This window comes from Ceratotherium simum, chromosome 13 (genome assembly GCF_057802395.1).
Source record: "Ceratotherium simum simum isolate JZ-2026a chromosome 13, ASM5780239v1, whole genome shotgun sequence".
Classification (NCBI taxonomy): Eukaryota; Metazoa; Chordata; class Mammalia; order Perissodactyla; family Rhinocerotidae; genus Ceratotherium; species Ceratotherium simum.
The window spans coordinates 4,192,346-4,207,649 of NC_141912.1; the positions used below are offsets into that span (position 1 = coordinate 4,192,346).

General features: G+C 38.1%; 1 protein-coding gene across 2 annotated transcripts in view; it reads right to left on the minus strand.

Annotated features, from left to right (window-relative positions):
• Positions 1 to 6,001: 6,001 nt before the first annotated feature.
• The window catches only part of ECI2 (enoyl-CoA delta isomerase 2), a 30,564-nt gene continuing 21,261 nt past the window's right edge, over positions 6,002 to 15,304 (minus strand). For both annotated transcript variants that reach the window (XM_004432153.3, XM_014788768.2), the window contains exons 9-10: positions 13,886 to 14,029; positions 6,002 to 13,244 (exon numbers count right to left, since the gene is read on the minus strand). In XM_004432153.3, the coding sequence (XP_004432210.2) occupies positions 13,089 to 13,244; positions 13,886 to 14,029 (300 nt within the window). In that variant the 3' untranslated portion in view covers positions 6,002 to 13,088. The remainder of the gene's footprint in view (positions 13,245 to 13,885; positions 14,030 to 15,304) is intronic.

The window sequence follows — 15,304 nt, forward strand, 5'->3', positions numbered from 1 at the left end:
AAGGCTGCTTCATTTCCAAAATGCCATTTCCAAATGTACAGTGATTGCCTTGAAAGTGCATCCTGAAGAGATGGCCCTACTTCTCACACTTTCATCTGTCAGATTATGAATTCAATAATGGATACCAATGTCGCACTGCTACTGTATCTAAAGCCTTCCTCCTAGTAGAAATTTCATTTGACCTTAAACATAGGTTTTATTCCTCCCCCTGCCATCGCCTCTTCATCTGCAGGGAAGCTTTGCCTGGATTAGACTATATATGTTACCCAGAGAGATTACAAGAAGAAAGAAAAAGAACTAAAAATTTATAGCTAAAACCTAAGGTTTTTCTTCTACATTTTAAATAATAGGAAGTTAAATCATAAGAACAACATAAAACTGAGAGATGAGGATCTATTATATCATCTGAGTTTAGATAGATTGCTGTCCAGATAATTGTCTTCAACTCATCATAAGCCTCTATGAGAGGTCCTCTTCCTCGTGCCACCCCACGCCCCAGCCCAGCAATGTAAGGTGTTATCCTGAGATCTCATTAGCACTGGTTTTATGATGTTTCATACATTCTCCACACCAGTTCCCTAAAGGACTGACTGGCACCAAACCAAAAAGCAGGAAGTGGGAGGAAGTTTACAGCTTTTGTTTGTTGTTTTTAATACTTAAGAAGATACCTCTCTTGGTTAATTTGCTGCTTTTCCCCCCAGAATACTTTGGGAAGCTGCTTAACTGGATGGTGGAGACATGCAGGAGAGGCAGGGCAGGCAGGAGGGGTGGTTTCTACAGAATGAGTGGGCTTGAGGAGGAGACCAATGGGAAAATTTCAGAAGCAGTGTGTGCTGTTCACGTGCTGGCAGTACACTGATGGTCACAAAATCCATAACTTTAGTTTGCACATTGAAGAAGACAATTATGAGGTGCCGAAGTAACAAATCACCTTAAAGCCTGAAGTTTTAAGTTACCTATTTTTACTGTCTCAGGTAAATACACACACACACGCGCAGTGGCTTGTGTACTGGTTTATACATCTTATCTATGCTGATTTCTATTGTGATTACTAATTCATCCATCCATTCATCCGTCCATCCATCCATCAAACACATATTGCATTCCACACATTAAAATAAGAAATAAAAAAAAAACATTCAAGCAGCTTACAGTCCAATATCTCCAAAATTTCATCCATAAATTTACAATCAATATTATTTTACTTCCAATAATTTCTTGAGGTGTCCCTATGTTTATTACACTTTCTTTCAAAACCAGGAAACTTGCTTATAATTTCAAATAAGGCTGGCCATAAGACCCAATTAAGTATTTAAGGTGAGTTCCAAGTTTTTATCTTATTTTGGTGTGCAGTACTAAATATAATTATTGATACTGGAGAATATGAGAATTTGTAATTTTTGTTAAATGTTATTCTCTGTCTCTAATTTATCACTAGCTGCTTACAAAAACGATTTGAGGTAGTTTACAATATTAAAATATGTATATACAAGGCAATCAAAAACAATTTATTTGAAGCAAAAGAAAAAAATTAACTGGATGTCACCAAATACCCAAATTGAGTTAATTAATTTAACTCAATATTAAATTTAGCCTTGAAATTCTGACAACCAAACCAAACCCTATGCATTCCTCTTGTTTGAGTGTGCCTGTGAGATCTTCTGGGTGACCAGATGTGTGATCACTGCTGCTAAGAGCAGTGTGTCTGGGCCAGACCCTAGAACTCTAGGCAGAAGCCCCAGATTCCAGCCCTCTTCTTGACTCACTTGGATGGTTTTCAGGCCTTTAAGGATCAGTCTATTCATCAAGTCATTATATCATTTAGTCAGATTGCCAGGTTATGGTCCCTTGAGCCAATTCTGGTTCTTTGGGGTCTCTGCCATTTCCCCCATCTGGGAAGAATCATCAGTTATTGCCCCCTGAGCAATAACGTGGGCTGGTGAGTGCTGATCTAATTCCTATGCAGGGTCGCCCTGAATCTCTTTGTGGCTCAGCTTCTCTTCCTGCGTTAGGTTTATGACAGCTCTCTTATGTTCTAAGACACCAACATGGATTACAGAGCTACTCATAGTGTAGGCTGCAAACTTGCTTTTGGTTCTCAAATTTACCAGCTAGCAGAGAGATAAGAAGCTTACACTACAATATGTCAACTGTGTCCCTAAACACACTATGTAGTTCAACTGACTCTCCTTTCTTCCTTCCTTCATTTGTAGCAAGACTGTTTTGATGAAGGAAGCAGTGTATTGAATTACATTCTGGCACAAGCTCTTTGTCTCATTGCAGATGGGCAATTCGCTTAGGGGCCAATTGAGGTCAGTGTGAAGGAGTGGATGTGATATAAATGCAGAGTGTGGCTAATATCTCTGATGATAAAAATAATTGCACAGTAACGTGCCATTAGCTTGAGAATCATGCACAGATTGCACAAATAACCTTCAGTATTTGTGATGGCACCAGCACATCTGTTTGCTTGTTCATTTATTCATTCATTCATTTATTGCTGTGCATCTATTAGATGTTTAGGACCGGGCTAAGGTCTAAATGTTACTCAGTAATATTTTTGGAATGAAGGAATGGCAGAGCTAAATAGCAATTATTAAGTGGCATAAATATTCTTTCTCAAATCAATGCCCTGTCACTCTTGCTATGCAAAGATGGAAAGGAATGCTGAATTGCATTAATACTGATTCTATTACTAGGTGAGAAGAATTCTGAACTCTCTGGCTTAGAAAGCATCTTAGCAAGACATCATTTTCCAAAAGAGATTAATCTAACCCCAAAGCCAAGCAATATGCCCCTGTGGAAAAGAAAAGCTATCAACAATGTAAGTCATGGGTGGAAGAAATGCTACTTGTGGAATAAAAATACAAACGAGCCTCCAATGTCAACCATAGTTGTCAGGTACGTGTGTAATTTTTGTCCTATGCAGACGTATTTAGAGATATACAGGGTGATCACAAACTCTCTTTATGCCTTAGCTAAAAAGTGACTAAATGTGGTCTTTGAGATATGTGGTGAGCATGAAAACAAGCATTGCTCTGTATAAAAGCACATGAGCCTCATTTTCACACAGCCCAAGAATCTGGAGGAGCCCTCATTAGGAGAAAACTCACAGAGACGGGAGCAGATGTGTGGGTCCGCCACGGGCCATTGCATTCTAGCTTAGTGAGATCTAGCAGGGCTGGAGTGGGAGTTTTGGAGAGGGACCCAACAACTGAGCCAAGGGGCTTTTATGCTGCATGTGTCAGGAAGCACCAGCCCACCCCTAGCATGACCAGGGGCCTAGGACACAATCGTATGAATAGTAGAACCTTGGCTTTATCCCTAGTTGGCCAGATTTTACACTGACAGAAATGCGGGGCCATTGCAGGGTCTTAAAAAGAGGGGTGACATGACCTAACTTGAATCCTCCCTGGCCTCTAGGGGAGCAAGGGTAGAAGCAGGAGCAGGATCATGGCCTTTGGACCAGGCGGTAACAGTGGGGATGTGGAATTGTTTGGAATCTGGCACTCAAAGTTATAAGCTTTGGTTCCTTGGCAAATTATCTTTGTTGGTACACTTCCTTCCCTGATTATGCCAGACAGATGATGTTTCTATATTTGTCTTAGTATTGCTGCATGCTTTGTTGTACAACACCTAATAAATGATTCCTGCATTTAGCACATAGTAGGTATTCAAAATACGTTGTTGCCAGGCTGACAGGAGAAATGTATAATTAGCTATAAAGACAGAGTCCTCTCTGCTTTGAAGGTGACAGACACAGGGAGAGAATTCCAGCTCATGAATTTGTCTGTACTGGAAGTGCCCACTGGGATCATTGCCCCACTGAAATAATTTCCTTGTCTACCTTTTTTTTTTTTCAGGGTCCTCAGTGGCATAATTTGACAATATGATTTAAAAATCCATATTTAAAGAAGGCAAAGATATGTTGTAAAAGAATTAGAACCATGTATTTTCTTCTTAGACAACACACGGCACTGAATTTTTGTCCACATTAAGGGTAGAAGTTATTTTACATGATGGTTACTGATTACTCAAGTTAAAATTATTTAACCATACTTTGAAGACCTATAAATAAAGAAAAAATGGTTAAAGTTTCACAACCATAGAAAGTTTATACACCACAATTTCAGACCATAATGTCTTCACATGAACAAATATATCTTTACACCCTCGTTTGGTTTCTGAAAATATAGCTAGATTGTTAGAACATAAGAAACAATACATATTTATTCAATATTTCCTTCTACAAACATTTATTTTCTTTCCTTAAAAACTGAGAGTGGTAAAAGCAGCCACCCTTGACTTGTTCTCAATCTCAGGGGGAAATAAGTCAGTATTATGTTGGCCGTAGGTTTTTGTAGACTGTCAGTTTGATGAAGTTCACTACTATTGCTAGTTTGCTTAATTGTTATCATGAATGGATATTGAATTTTGTCAAATGCTTTCTCTGTATTCATTGAGTTGATCATATTTATCTTTTCTATTAATATAGTGAATTGTATTGCTTTTTAAAATTAATTAATTTTATTTATTTTTTCATTGTGGTAACATTGGTTTATAACATTGTATAAATTTCAGGTATACATCATTATATGTATTGCTTTTTAAAAATATTTTTTATCATGGTAAAATGTACATAACATAAAATTTCCCATTGTACCCAGTTGTTTAAATGTACAGTTCAGTGGCATTAAGTACATTCACATTGTGCAACCATCACCACCATTCATCTCCAGAACCTTTTCATCTTCCCAAACTGAAACTCTGTACCCATTAAACAATAACTTCCTATTCTTTCAACCCTCCAGAGCCTGCAACCACTATTCTACTTTCTGTCTCTATGAATTTGCCTATTCTAGGTACCATAAGTGAAATCATACAATATTTGTCCTTTTGTCTCTGGCTTATTTCACTTAGCATAATGTCTTCAAGTTTCATCCATGTTGTTGCATGTATCAGAATTTCATTCCTTTTTAAGGCTGAATACTATTCCATTGTACGTATGTACCACATTTTGTTTTATCCATTCATCTGTCTATGGACATTTGGGTTGCTTCCACCTTGTGGCCATTTTGAATAATGCTGATATGAACATGGGTGTACAAATATCTGCGTGTTTACTTTCAATTGTTTTGCATATATATCCAGAAGTGGAATTGCTGAAGCATATGGCAATTCTATGTGTGATTTTTTGAGTAAGTGCCATACCATTATCCACAGTGGTTGCACATTTTACATTCCTATCAGCAATGCACAAGGGTACAAATTTTTTACATCCTTGCCAACATGTGCTACTTTCTGGATTTTTTTGATTATTATTTTTTTTTGCCAAGAAATAGTCACCTTGAGCTAACATCTGTGCCAATCTTCCTCTGTTTTGTATGTGGATCGCCACCACAGCATAGCTGATGAGTGGTGTAGGTCCGCACCCAGGATCCGAACCCATGAACCTGGGCTGCCACAGTGGAGCATGCTGCACCCAACCACCAGGCCACGGAGCCCTGTTTTTGTTTTTGATAATAGTCATACTTGTGGGTTTGAAATAGTATCTTATTGTTGTTTTGATTTGTATTTTCCTAATGATTAGTGATGTGATTATCTTTTCATGTGCTTATCGGCCATCTGTATATCTTTTTTGGAGAAATGTGAATTCAAGTCCTTTGCCTATTTTTTAATTGGGTTGTTTATTTTGTTGTTGTTGTTGAGCTGTAGGAGTTCTTTATATATTCTGGATATTAATCCATTATCAGATATATGATTTGCAAATATTTCCTCCCATCCTGTGGGTTTTCACCTTGTTGATAGTACCTTTAATGAACAAAGTTTTTAATTTTGATGAAGTTCAGTTTACCTATTTTTTTGTTGTTGCTTCTGTTTTTGGTGTCATATCCACGAAATCATTGCCAAATCCAATGTCAAGAATTTTTTCCTAAGAAAACTTCTAAGAAGTTTTTTTTTTTTTAAAAAAAACCCAATTTATTATTTTTTGGGGGGGGGGTTTGATTACTGTTTCAATCTCTTTACTTGTGATTGGTCTATTCAGATTCTCTATTTCTTCTTGATTCAGTTTTGGGTGGTTGTATGAGAATTTATCCATTTCTTCTAGATTGTCCAATTTGTTGGCATATAGTTTTTCATAGTATTCTCTTATAATTCTTTGTATTTCTGTGGTATCTGTTGTGATTTCTCCTTTCATTTCTAATTTTATTTATTTGATCTTTCTCTCTTTTTTTCTTGGTGAGTCTGGCTAAGGGTTTGTCAATTTTGTTTATCTTCTCAAAGAATCAGCTTTTTGTTTCATTGATCGTTTCTACTGTTTTTTTGTTTCAATTTTATTTATGCTCTAATTATTATTTCCCTCCTTCTGCTGATTTTGGGTTTTGTTTGTTCTTCTTTTTCTAATTCTTTTAGGTGTAGTTTAAGATTGCTTATTTAGGATTTTTCTTGTTTGTTCAGGTGGGCCTGTATTGCTATGAATTTCCTTCTCAGGAGTGCTTTTGCCACATCCCATATGAGTTGGTATGGTGTATTTTCATTTTCTTTTGTCACCAGATATTCTTTGATTTCTCCTTTAATTTCTTCAATGATCCGTTGGTTATTCAGTAGCATGTTGTTTACTCTCTACATCTTTGCCACTTTCCCAGCTTTTTTCTTGTAGTTGATTTCTAGTTTCACAGCATTATGGTTGAAAGTGATGCTTGTTATGATTTCAATCTTCTTAAATTTATAGAGGTTTGCCTTGTTTCCCAACATATGGTCTCTCCTTGAAAATGTTCCATGTGCACTTGAGAAGAATGTGTAATCTGCTGTGTTTGGATGGCGTGCTCTCTATATATCTATTAAGTCCATCTGGTCTAGTTTTTCATTGAAGTCCACTATTTCCTTATTGACTTTCTGTCTGGATGATCTATCCATTGATGTAAGTGCGGTGTTAAGGTCCCCTACTATTATTGTGTTGTTATTGATATCTCTTTTTAGGTTTAACAGTTGCTTTATGTACTTTGGTGCTCCTGTGCTGGGTGCATATATGTTTATAAGTGATATGTCTTCTTGGTGGAGTGCCCTTTTATCATTATATAATGCCCCTCTTCGTCTCTCATTACCTTTTTTATCTTGAAGTCTGCTTTGTCTGATATAAGTATGGCACCACCTGCTTTCTTTTGTTTGCCATTAGCTTAGAGTATTGTCTTCCATCCCTTCACTCTGAGCCTGTGTTTGTCTTTAGAGCTGAGATGTGTTTCCTGAAGGCAGCGAATTGTTGGGTCTTGCTCTTTAATCTATCCAGCCACTCTGTGTCTTTTGACTGAGGAATTCAATCTATTTACGTTTAGAGTGATTTTTTATATATGAGGGCTTAATGCTGCCATTTTATCTTTTGTTTTTCAGTTGTCATGTATTTCCCTTGTTTCTCATCCATGTATTTTGGACTGCTAATGCAGTTTGGTGGCTCTGTATGATGGTTTTATCAGTTTTCTCTTTATTTATCATTTGTGTCTTTGTTCTGATTTTTTGTTTAGTGGTTATCATGCGGTTTGTATAAAAGATCTTGTAGATGAGATACTCCATTCCGATAGCCTCTTGTTCCCTTAGTCTAAGCAGGTTTCATCCCTTTCCTCTTCCCCTTCTAAGTTGTTGTCACAACTTATTCCGTTATGTGTTGTGAATTTGTGGTTACAATGAAGTGATAATATTTATTTTCGATGTTTTCCTTCCCTTTATCTTCAGAGTTATAATTGTTTGGTAATTTGTTCTGATAGAGAGTTGCAATTTTCTGATTATGTCTGCCTATTTATCTGCTTGCTCAAGGCTTTGTAAACCCTTTCATTCTTTTTTTTTTCAGGTATGAGGGCCTTCTTGATCAAATCTTGTAGGGGGGTTTGTGGCAATGAACTCCCTCAGCTTTTGTTTATGTGGGAAAGTTTTTATTTCTCCATCATATCTGAAAGATATTTTCACTGGATATAGTATTCTTGGCTGAAAGTTTTTGTCTTTCAAAGTTTTGAATATATCATTCCACTCTCTCCTAGCCTGTAAGGTTTCTCCTGAAAAATTCACTGAAAGTCTGATAGGGCTTCCTTTGTAGGTTATTCTCCTCTACCTTGCTGCCCTTAGTATTATTTTATTTATAGTTGACTTTTGCCAGCTTTACTAATATATGCCTTGGAGAAGGTCTTTTTACATTGATGTAATTAGGAGTCCTGTTGGCTTCTTTTACATGTATTTCCAGCTCCTTCTCCAGGTTTGGGAAGTTCTCAGTTATCATTTCTTTGAACAAGCTCTCTGCTCCTTTTTCCCTCTCTTCTCCCTCTGGAATACCTATAATCCTTATGTTGGATTTCCTAATTGAGTCGGATATTTCTCAGAGAAGTTCTTCTTTTCTTTTTAGTCTAATTTCTCTTTCTTCCTCCATCTGAAGCATTTCTGTGTTCCTTTCCTCCAGATTGCTAATTCTACCCTCCATATTGTCAGCTCTGTTGTTTAAGGACTTCAGATTTTTTCTTTATCTTATCCATTGTGTTTTTCACCTCTAACAGTTCTGTTTGGTTTTTCTTTATAGTTTTGATCTTTTTGTGAAGAATTCCCTCTGCTCAGTAATTTGATTCCTGATTTCATTGAACTGTCTTTCAGAATTCTCTTGTAGCTTGTTGAGTTTTCTTATGATGGCTGTCTTGAATTCTTTGTCATTTAGATTGCAGATTTCCGTGCCTTCAGGATTGGTTTCTGGGTGTTTGTCTTTTTCCTTCTGGTCTGGAGCATTAATATATTTCTTTATACCATTTGATGGAGTGGATTTGTGCCAGCGCATAGTGATAGTTTCTGGACACAGGTTCCACCTGCTGCCATTTGAGGAGTGGTGCAGGAACTGTGTAATCTGAGCCCACTGCCACAATCCCTGTCAGGTGTGGCTGTCCGAGCCTGGGTCACTCTTTGGGATTGCAGTGGCCCTGTGGGGTCTACCACCAAATGGGAAAGTATTCATGTGGGGGCCAGGGCTACTGCCACCTGCTCCCACAGACCCATGGAGTTGTGCTCCCCGCTTCAGGGCCACAGCAGTACTATGGGTGTTCATGGCAGCTGGGAGCTTGTTCGCTTGGACTTGGAGCTCAGCCGCCCTCTGCTCCTAGGTTGCACCAGCCCTTGTGCTTGGTGGGTGGGACCTCCCCTGTGGGATGGAGCCAAAGCCACTCCCTGGGACTGGGTGGGGTTATGGATTCTCCCACTAGACTAGAGAGTGATCAAACGGGGCTCAGGGCTACTGCCACCTGCTCCCACAGTCCTGCCGAGACATGCTCCCCCACTTTGGGGACACAGTGGTACTATGGGCATTCGTGGCAGCCAGGAGCTTGTTTGCCTGAGTGGCAGCTCAGCCGCCCTCTGCTCCTAGGTCGCAGCAGCCTTTGTGCTTGGTGGGTGGGGCTTCCCCACTGGGTCCAAGACTGCTCCGCTCTCTGTGGGCTGCATGGCCCCGAGGGCTCTCCCACTAGATGGGGAAGAGGTCACATGGGGTACTCAGGGCTGCCATCACCTGTTCCCACAGTCACGCTGAGGTAAGCTCCCACCCTTGGGGCCACAGTGGTGCTATGATTGCGCTGGGCTGCCTGGGGTCCAGAGGGTGCTCACCTATCCCCACTACCTCCTTGGGGGGGTAGTCCATCCACCTTCAGATATACAGCTGCTTGGGTCTCAGGTGTCCTGAAATGCTGTGTGGGTATCCTCTGCTGTTCAGTGAATGTCCTTTTAGTTGTAGTTCGAAGAGGGAGAGACACAGGGAACAGCTCATTCTGCCATGTTGCTGACATCACCCAGGAGTTTTTTGGCTAAGAATTTTATAATTTTAGCTCTTATATTTAGGTCTTTGATCCATTTTGAGTTAACTTTTTTATATGGTGTAAAGTAAGGGTCCAACTTCATTCTTTTGTATATGGATATCTAGTTTTCCTAGCACCATTTATTAAAAAGACCATCCTTTCCCTATTGAAGGTGTTGGCACCGTTGTTCAAAATCATTTGATTATATATGCAAAAGTTTGAGTTTTCTGTTCTATTCTATTGGTTTATATGTCTGCCTTTATGTTGCCACATTGTTTTGATTACTGGAGCTTTATACTAAGTTTTGAAATCAGAAAGTGTGTCTCCCAACTTTGTCTTGTTTTTTCAAGATTGTTCTGGCTATTCAGGGTCCCTTGAGACTCCATATAAATTTTGGATCGATTTTTACATTTCTGCAAAAAAAACACCATTGAGATTTTGAAAGAAATTGCATTAAATCTGTAGATGACCTTGGGTAATATTAATATTTCAATATTAAGTCTTCCAATCCACGAACATGGGATATCTTTCCTTTTATTATGTCATGTCTACTTTCTTTCAGCAATGTTTTATAGTTTTTATCATACAAATCTTTTGCCTCCTTGGTTAAATTTTTTCATAAGTATATTCTTTTTGAAGCTATTGTAAATTAAATAGTTTTCTCAATTCTCTTTTCGGATTATTCATAGCTAGTATATATAAATGCAACTGATTTTTGTGTGTAGATTTTGTATCCTACAATTTTGATAAATTTACTTTTTTTTTTTTTTTTTGGTGGAATCTTTAGGGTTTTCTACATACAAGATCATGTTGCCTGCAAACAGAGATAATTTTACTTCGTCCTTTCCAATTTGAATGCCTTTTCTTTCTTTTTCTTGACTAATTGCCCTGGCTAGAACTTCTAGTACTATGTTGAATAGAAGTGGTGAATGCAGGCACCCTTGTCTTATTTCTGATCTGAGAGCGAAAGGTTTCAGTCTCAGAAAGATGTCATCTTGTTGGGGTGCTGATCTCTAGTGTTTTCTAATTGTGGCACTCACAGAAACCTTTCAGTAGATATAGTTAAATCTCCAGGGGTGGTATGGCCCAAAGGTGACTGCATGACAAAATTGGCCTTGGGAATAGTTGACTTTCCCCTCTGAATTCCCCACTAGAATGAAGGTTGTTTACTAATAATGTTCTGCACCAGATTAAAAAAAAATTAAATATTTTACCTGTGAGTTTTTCATATATGGCCTATATTGAGGTAGTTTTCATCTATTGCTAGTTTGTTTAGTGTATTTATCATGAAACAGTGCTGAATTTTGTCAAATGCTTTTTCTGCATCAATTGAGATGATCATGTGTTTTTTCTCTTCATTTTGTTAATGTGGTATATTACATTGATTTTCGTATGTTGAACCATCCTTACATTCCAAGAATAAATCATACTTGGTCATAGTGTATAATCTTTTAATATGTTTTTGTATTTGGGTTTGATAGTATTTTGTTGAGGATTTTGCATCAATATTAGTGAGGGATATTTGTCTGTAGTTTTCTTGTAGTGTCTTTGCCTTGCTTTGGTATTAGGGTAACACTGGCCTCATAAAATGAGTTAGGAAATATTCCCTTCTCTTCAATTTTTTGAGAGAGTTTGAGGATTGGTGTTAATTCTTTTTTAAATGTTTTGTATAATTCACCTGTGAAGCCATCTGATCCTGGGCTTTTCAATTTGGGAGGTTTTTAATTACTGATTCAATCTCCTTATTAGCTATAGGTCTATTCAGATTTTCTGTTTCTTCATGATTCAGTCTGGGTAGGTTGTGTATCTAGGAATTTGTCCATTTCATCTGGGTTATCCAATTTGTTGGTGTACAGTTATTCATAGTAACCCTTTGTATTTCTGTAAAATTAGTAGTAATGTCCCCTCTTTCATTTCTGATTTTAGTTATTCAAATCTTCTGTTTTTCTTGGTCAGTCTAGCTAATGGTTTGTGAATTTTGTCACTCTTCAAAGAACTCTTAGTTTTGCTGATTTTCTCTATTGTTTTTCTATTCTCTATCTTTGCTTTAATCTATATTGTTTCCTTCCTTCTGCTGTTTTTCATATTTTGTCCAGAGATTTTAGTTGAAATTAGTGGCAGGGATGGGCAGTAGTTGGCTCACAGCGACACAGTGGAATTGGAATTCTATGTGACACTTACTGGGAGTTTGACTCTGGAAAAGCTACTTAAATCTGTATGCCTCGGGATCACTACTTGTAAAATGCTAGTTGCAACAGTACCTACCTCATTGTAAATTTTTGGTGGTGTTTTGTGAGGATAAAATGTGGTTATGGGCATTAAACACTAGTAAGAAACAGTAAGTGCTCAATAAACATTAATGGTTACTACTATTCATATATTTCCTATAACACTAAGCATTCTGGATTAAGATTACTGGAATAAAAAGATTAAGAACTAAAAAGTTAGAGGTTCGGTGGGTTGGCTACCTGGATGCTGATGCTTGAAGGAAGGGTTAAAAAGGAAGGAGGATATTTAGAAGAGCAAAATATTCCATGCCAATTATGTAGCCATAGAATCACACCCTCATCCTTGTCAACTGATACATATAGCAGTAGTCAAAACAGAAAGTTGCAAGGACCGTTGAGGCAGCCTACAGGTATGCCTTTTATAAAATACCACATTAAACAAGAATGAAGACTACATCATAAATAAGGAGATAATTACTGATATAGAACATTGCTTTCCAATGAAATAACCCAATTCTCCCTTTATGCCTTTTTATTAAATTACAGGAAAAAAATGAAGCTAAGATTCTTGTTTATTTTCTACTAATACTACTCCTCCCATTTTCTCCCTTGCTAGATGGCTGAATAAGAATATGCAACCCAGTGAAGATCTTCAGTCAGTAACCCAGAGGCTGTCAGTGTTTGGGCCAATTCAGTCAGTTACCCTTTGTGGACGGCAAAGTGCTATAGTGGTGTTCGAAGACATGACTTCAGCTTGTAATGCTGTGAATGCTTTTCAAAGCAGGATCCCAGGCACAATGTTTCAGTGCTCCTGGCAACAACGATTCATGTTGAAAGATGTAAGACTCCCTATTACCAAAAACCTACATAAATTAAGCTTGTTTTACATAATTTGTTTTTCATCAGGACTCTAGTGAGATATAATCATCATAAACGATATTTTATCACTGAAAAAAGGCACAGTGAAGTATATTTAGGTCAGGTGTTGGAAATCAGAAGTAAGAGCACACCTTTTCCTTTGCAATGCTTCACTTTGCTGCTATAGTCATCACAGTTTTGCTCTTTTGGATAAGAAGTTCATGACCGCATTCATGGATTCCTCTGACAGAAATCTTCCTTGGATGATGCTGCTTTCTTCAACATTAACAGAATGTAGCTTTTCTTTCTCCCTATTTCTGATAACCTGTTTTGAAATTCTCAAGACCTGTAAAAAGAAGACCAACAATAAGGTTAAGAGGTATTTTAATAGGAGTGGGATTATTCTATAATTCTGATTCTTGTTTCTCCACTGTTCATTTAATCCTGTTACACTTAAAAGATATATGTGTAATATAAGACTGCTTCTCAAACTTTAATGTGCATACAAATCCTCCCAATAGGTGAGGGAAGAGCTTGTGATTACACATTTCTAAAAAGCTCCAAATAGATACAAAAGCTTCTAGTTCCAGGAGCACATTTTGAGCAGCAAGAATATAAAAGCAATAAGTCACTAGCTTCGCATATAAAAACGGAAGTGCTACAAGGTAAGAATCTCCTAAAAGTCAACCTAGCTGATTCTCACCTGGATTCAAGAATAAAAGTGCTCGGCAAATACTACCTATCATCTTCCTCAAAGTTATCCCCAGAAAGAACTGCCCCTCTGGCTTCATATCATAGAAATGGAATGACTATTTGATAAGTTTTGTAAAAATCAGTATTTCTAATATATTATGGTTATTTTTAATCTCAAATTTAGATGTGCTTAAAGCCAACCAAGATATGTCTTGATTTTGTGATTGCTTATTCTCTTAAGTCAAATAAATTATTTCCATGCCTCCTAAAAGTAAAAAAAAGATGAATACTAACATTTGAGGGGAGCTTTGCATATGCTGTCAGCCTGGTCCAAACTTCTTTCTGAAAAGTGGCATCAGGAAAAACTTCAGTGACAAGTCCTTGAGCACATGCTTCTCTTGCGGTCAACTTCTTTCCAAAAGTCAGCATCTCTGTTGCCTGAAATGAAAAGCAAGATTAGGACATTAAGTGAATCAAACAAGGCTCAGTTAACTTCAGAATAAACTGCTCTCAGTAGACATAGGGAAATTTACTTATGGTCTTTTGAGGTTGCCAGTATTTCTCATTAAGGAAGAAACTGATGACCTCAATAGGCAATGGTTTTTAAACCGTGTGCTGAGACCATCTTAGGCTCTCTAGAAGGTTTATAGGGCTTGCTGCTTCTGTGTGTGTCTATGTTGGAAAGGCAAGACCAGGGAGGGCAGGGCAGAAATGACCTGAAGCTGATGCTGATTCTATAACTCTTGGCAGCTATGATTTTCTGTCTTATATACTATAAACAATTAGAAAAGAAAAAAGAGAGAAAAATCATGGTCATAGGGAATGCCAACCAACCTTTAGAAACACTAACTTTCAAAATTCCCTTCCCTAGGAATTCTACCCAGTGGTCTAGCTCTGACAGTTTTCTTTACCTGCACAGGTACTCAAATTAGTTCTACTTGACCAAAAGAAAGTGAAGAAGACTAATATTCAGTTTCTAACAAAACTGAGGTTACTAAGTGGATCTCCTTCTCTACATTTGCAATCTCTCTTCCAGAAAAGTAACTACTATTTCAGAGCCAAATTCTCTAAGCCTTAGAGTTGGTTCTGCCCAACCTTTCAAAGTTAAATCTGTATAACAATTCAGGGTATGTGACAGAATAAAGAGATTTAAAAAATATGTATTTTCAACAAAACCCTAATAGCAATGAAAATAGGCTCAATTCCCACTCCCCCTTTTCAGATCTCAAAGAACATCTGCTGAGCCTTCCCATATCCCCTTGCTCTCCAGTTCGTGTTATGATCCCCTTGGAGTCATGCACACAGAGCCTGGGCAACTAGGTTTCCAGGAACGCAGCGGCAGACCTGAGCAGCCACTCACCCCCTCCGGAAGCCTTGATATGCTAGTCAGACAGGCTGGTGGAAAGGCTGCAGTGACTGGGAGTGGCTTTGGAAGTGGTAAACCTCCATGAGGCCTCACATCTGCCGGTACTTCACATGACCCTAGAAGTCAAGATGTCATCATACCACTTCCAACGGATGCTGCTCATCCATAAGGAAATTACGTGGAGAAATGAGCTCAGCAGACCCAGGGAGGCTGGCACAGCCCTGATCCTTCAACTGACTAATGCCACACAGCCGTGGAGGATGAGGCCCGTGCTGCTCGCAATGCAGCTGCATTGGGCGACCAGCTTCAAGACTAGTATGCCAGTGTCAGGAGCTGCAGAGAGTTTC